At 40.2% G+C, this 5,850-nt stretch overlaps 1 protein-coding gene across 1 annotated transcript; it reads left to right on the top strand.

Annotated features, from left to right (window-relative positions):
• The first annotated feature begins 336 nt into the window (after positions 1–336).
• LOC144783869 (olfactory receptor 1F1-like) lies at positions 337–1,290 on the top strand. The gene has a single exon (XM_078662614.1). It carries the CDS (start codon positions 337–339, stop codon positions 1,288–1,290), a length of 954 nt encoding a protein of 317 aa, XP_078518740.1.
• The last annotated feature ends 4,560 nt before the right edge of the window (positions 1,291–5,850 follow it).

Raw genomic sequence — 5,850 nt, 5'->3', positions numbered from 1 at the left:
GATTTAGATTGGATTGAACATGCTTATATGCATTGTCTCTTCTCGCTCTCCCACTGGTGCCCACCATAGCACCCAGAGGCCACTAAATAGGGATATTATAAGTATTTACGAAACACCCTGAATGAAATAGCTAAAGTTAAATGATTGCCCATAAAAGAAGTGTTTTGTGAGGTGAGACAATGTGTGATGCTATGAAAGTGAGAGGATTTTAAGTGAAGATAGCATTTGCAATTGGGAGAAAGTTAGCAAAGATTCTTAAGTAAGACATTAAATGCAATGTGTTATTTTTGCTCATTAAATGTTATTCAACTTGATCTTTATTATATACAGAAAATCATGAAGTCAGAGGCCTGTGGAAATCTAACAGCAGTGACTGAATTTGTTCTCCTAGGATTGTCTGACAACCCAAGAAGTCAGACTAGCTTGTTTGTCCTGTTCCTCGCCATTTACCTAACAACGCTGGCGGGAAACACTGTTATTATTTCAGTAACTCTTCTTGACTCTAAGTTACACACTCCTATGTATTTCTTCCTGAGAAATTTCTCTTTTGTTGATATCTGCTTCACTTCCACCACAATTCCTAAGTTGCTGGCCAACCTCCTTTCTGAGAACAAAATCATCTCCTTCTCTGAATGTATCACCCAGCTGTATTTCTTCCTATTTATTGGAAATACAGAAAGTTTCCTCTTGGCAGTGATGGCCTATGATCGATATGTGGCCATCTGCAACCCTTTGCACTACACCTCTATAATGACCAGGCAAACCTGTGTTCTGTCACTTATGGCATCCTGGGCTCTCTCCTCCCTGCATTCATTGCTTTACAGTGTGATGGCATCTAAGCTACCTTTCTTTGGCTCCAATATAGTTCACCATTTCTTCTGTGATGTTCCACCCCTCCTCAAACTCTCTTGTGCAGACACATCTTCCTATGAACATGTCATTTTTATCGAGGGATCCTTGGTGGTAATGACCACAGTTGTTGTGATATTGGCCTCCTATGCTCGCATCATCTCCACCATCTTAAAGGTTCCATCCACCGCGGGACGGTGGGCAGCCTTCTCCACTTGTTCCTCACATCTTGCAGTGGTGGCTTTGTTTTATGGGACAGATATCTTCATGTACTTCAGACCTTCGTCTCTGTACTCCCTGGATTACGACCGAGTGATCAGTGTGATGTACACCGCTGTGTCTCCAATGCTGAACCCGTTCATCTACAGCTTGAGGAACAAAGAGGTAAAGGGCGCCTTGAGAAAAGGTATTAGCAAGAAGCTGTTCAAACAATGGGAGTGAACGCCTGTCCATCAACTTGGATATGACTTAATGACGTTGCATGATATATTTTTGACACAGCTTATTTTAGTGGAATTTGCAGACCTGATGAGGGTGAACTTTGGAAAGAGGCTTAAGAAAAGCATGGTATTAAACACACACCATACCCTGTTTAGATACATCAGTGAGGCTGGTCCCCAGAGTGGTATGTGGGAGATCATCCTATTTTTGCAAATATTGACTTTTATCCAATCAAATATTAAGCTGATTTTAAACATCTTCAGATCAAATCCAAAATGTATTAATGCAAAACTGTCCTAATAACTTGGCAGCTTCTGCTAGGTAATTCAGAATTCAGTGCATTCCATGATGTATAGCCAAATCAATAATCAGTAGTTGGAAGGGTGAAGACTGGTTCCTTCACTGTATTCTTTCTGTGTGTCTATTTCACTTTCTCTTCTCATTTGAAAATACGACTATTTTTTTCCCCACAATTCTGTTCAAGTAAACATATTATTTATATATATTATCTACGAATGAGAGAATTCATTTAGCTCACTTGTAGAAGGTTTGAAAAGCTAAGACCTACTGAAGAGAAGGTATGTTATAATATAACATTTGTCACTGATTATGCACTATGCTCCAGAGTTACAGTCTCAGATGCATTCTAGGTATGACGCCATTTGCAGGTAATCAGCCACTACAATTTAGAACCCATGGTACATTGTATTGACAAAGTCCTTCAGTTTTCTGCTTAGGTATTCTCATTGTATTTCATATATTCATGTATGTTAATACACATTTCTCATTTCTCATTTATAAACCTGTGTTACATTTTGGCCAGAGTCATCAAAGCACACAGGATGGGTCTCACTTCCTACGCTGATGACACTCAATTGGTGCTTGCAGTGCACAATGATGGAGGGGCATTCACAGCCAATTTTCAGGATGGAATGGTGGCCATCAGTACATAGATGGCTAATAATTGCCTAAAGCTAAACTCTGAAAAAACAGAGGTAATGACTTTTGGCAAACTATCCCCAGGTTGGTCACCCTCCTGGTGGCCTTCCAAATGGTGACCTCCTCCACTCCCTGTATCCAAGGTCAGAAAGTTGAGTGTCATATTTGATGACAAGTTGTCCTTTGCACCTCATGTCAACACTGTTGTTTCATCATCATTTTACATGATGAGAATGAAAAATAACTCTTACCATTCCTCCCACTCGGTGCTGGAAAAACTCTAGTCAGTACCTTGGTTATGTCAACAATTGACTATTGCAACAGTCTCTTCATGAATGCACAGAGTAAAATCCTCAGCAAATTACAGCTGGTCCCAAACTCAGCTTCCAGAATTCTTTCAGGCACACCTAGGTAAAAATCCATCTCAAAAGTGCTGCAACAGTTTCACTGGCTTCCTATAAGCAGCCAAATCAAATTCAAGGCTCTATGCATCGGTTATAAAGCCATGCGCAATACTGGACCTTTGTTCCAGAAGAAGTGCTCGGTGCTTACACCCCCAACAGATCACTACAGTCATCTTCAGCGAATTTGTTGAGGGTCTCCCGCACTAAGACAGCTTCATGGGGTGACGGACGGTTCACCGTCGCCACCGCCAAACTGTGGAATTCTCTTCCCATCCACATCAAGTCCAGTCCGACCCTACTTGCCTTCAGGAGAATGTTAAAAACATGGCTTTTTAGCCAATAGCCTATAGATCAGGGTTCATGCTCGCTGTCCATAGCGCCGAGACACCCACGGGTATTTGCGCGCTTTATAAATTGTATAAATAAATTAATAAATTAGCAGGATCCGAGGGTATCAGAGCGCTCTACATCAATAACTATTTACATCAAGGTAACAGGATGTAACAACTCAGTGACTGTTTAAACATCAAGGTAACGAGATAGATCAGCTCAGGAAGGTCAGATCAAGTCAAGTCTGTGGTTGAATACAGGAGAGGAGAGTTTGCAGGGGAGGTACAGGGAGAGCTGAAGGTGTAGATGTCTCGCTGGGCAATTAATGATCCATTAGTTGAGATGCCGGTTGATTAGGATATCTTTTAACTGTCTCTTGAAGCATAGGAAGGAGGGGTTGGTCCTCATACATATTGGTATGGAGTTCCAGATTTAAGGGGCAATGCTTGAAAAGGAGCGGGACAAAGTTTTCTGTTTGTGGTCTTTGGGCAGGATGAGAAGCATGGTATTTGAGCTTCTGAGGTTTCTTGTCCGTCCTTCCCTTTTGAGCTTAGAGGTGATGTAGGTTGTTTTTCCGGTGTGTAGGGCTTTATAGGTGAGACAGGCGGTTTTAAAGCTGCAGTGAGCTTCAATATGGCCCATCTCAGATCTATCTGAGCTGGGGAGTTGTGGTCCAAATTTTTGATTCCTGTGACCATTCTGGCTGCTTCGTTGAGAGTCGTTCTGATGGACGCAAGCTGGGATTTGGCAGAGTCTGTGAGGGAGGCATTCCTATAGTCTCATCTCAACAGCACCAGCACTTGTGTGGCAGATTTGAGCTCTACCTCTGGTAGGTAGGGTTTGATTTTGTTCAGATTATGTGCTGTGCAAGAGGCAACCTCAGGCACGTTAGTTTCAGGCAGAATACCGTTTGCATGAAATCAGCCACTGGGGTGGAGGAACTCATGGTGCATAATCTTTGACTGTTCTGCTTGGGTACCACCATTGCATTACATGTATTCAAGTTTCTGAATGCACATTTTTAATGTATACACATGTACTGCATTTCATATTGATTGCATATTTACAATATGCAATGTTGGCTTTATTATAGTTTCATACCATGTAACTGTAAAGAATTTCATGAAGGTGCAACAGACTTCATATGATATTATTTTTTTTTAAATACTGTTCATGAATACATTTTTATATTTTATTTATTTGAACTATGATTGAATATCTACTGCAAAGAAGGTATGTTATATTATAGCATTTAACATTGATTATGTGCTGTGCTCGAGGCAATCTCAGACACATATGGTTAGTTTATGATTATACATTGTTTAAGTATATTTTAACATGCATTATTTTGTGTTACAGCTTAACATTTTATCGGGGTCCCTCGGCTTGTCTACTCAGTTCACAGATTTAATGTGCAGTTTGCATAATCAAGAGATCAGCAGGTCAAATCATGTAGATCTTTTTTGTTGCAAGTAATTTATTCCAGACCTAGCTTGATTTTGTACAGTTTATAAACATGTTAATCCATCGCCTGTAGAGGTTCAAGTGCAACCTGTCCACTAGGATACAAACACCAGAGCACAATTCGTTGGCTCATGCACAAATTGCACAGATATTGTACAGGTCAGCGTCAAAAAGTTGGTCTTACAAACATCCCCATGGCAGATACCAGGGTGTAGCCTGCAGGCCATAGGCTGGAAACTCAATAATGATCATCATTGCATTTAATGCATCTGCCCTCTGTGTACAAACTCCACACATAGCTGAGACCTGATGCCACCTCAATGATGCCTAAGCAACCATCTGCAGACCATCAATCACTGGTGTGGAGGAACCCGTGGGACACTGCACTGAGATCATCTTTGTGTTAGCCGCTGATATATCCTCACAGCATTTCATCATATTCATGTATCTGAGTGTATATTTTATCATTTATAAACCTGTGCTGCATTAAGTACGATTACACATATAATATTTGCTTGATTATATTTTGATAGCATATCAATTATTCATATATTTATTAATGCATTCATGATTTATAGAGTGATAGAATTTAGTGAACAGGCTTCATATTCTATTCATATTTTAGAATGCTGCTCATGAAAGACCTTTATTTGTTGTTTTTGTAATCTATGAATGAGTGAATTATTTGCGCTCACACGTGGAAGCCTTGAACTAGGACCTGCTGTAGAGAAGGTAAGCTAAACTATACCAATAGCGATTCATTATGCACTATCCTTGGGGCAACCTGAGACACATTACTTTCAGGAAGAACAATGCAACAGTATATTTAAGATTTAGGAGTAAGGTATGTTCAAGTTTAGTATTTGGTTTACATATTTAATTCAATTTCAAGGGTCTTTAATTAATGGTGTTGTTAGGGTTAGTGTAAGAAAGTGGTTACTGGTAGGGGGGAATCCTACTCAAGCAGCAACTACAATTCTTATTAGAGTGAAGTCACATGCAAACCTTAAATTTGCCTGTGCTCAACCCTCTGGTAGCATGTCACAGAGCAGTCAGACTTAACTTAGGGGCAATCTGTAAAGAAGTGAAAACACAACACAAGACATTTCCTATACCAATTCTAAAAATAGAGTAAAATATTTAAAAAATGTCAGACCAAAACAACAAAAATCCAATCATTAGAACTGGAGATATGCAATTTTCAAGATTTCAGTAGAAATAGTGCCTAGAAGCACAAAGTGCCAAATGTGGTTAGCTGGTTGGGCCAGAAATGGACAAAGGTACAGGTTTAGGTCAAACGCAATGAAGTTAGGGCCAGATACAGGGTAAAGTTAGGACCACTGACCAATAGTTCCTTAAATCCTGGTTGTGGAGCGTTGCAATGTCCCATGTTCAATGCATTGCTCAGCGTCAGTTCTGAGGA

This window comes from Lissotriton helveticus, chromosome 10 (assembly GCF_964261635.1).
Source record: "Lissotriton helveticus chromosome 10, aLisHel1.1, whole genome shotgun sequence".
In the NCBI taxonomy this organism is placed as follows: domain Eukaryota; kingdom Metazoa; phylum Chordata; class Amphibia; order Caudata; family Salamandridae; genus Lissotriton; species Lissotriton helveticus.
Note: the sequence above shows the minus strand (reverse complement) of the source record. Positions and strands in the feature narration are given on the sequence as shown.

What these genes read in the sequence shown, in the direction of transcription:
- LOC144783869 (XM_078662614.1), top strand. Translation starts at nt 337, where the DNA reads ATGAAGTCAGAGGCCTGTGGAAATCTAACAGCAGTGACTGAATTTGTT.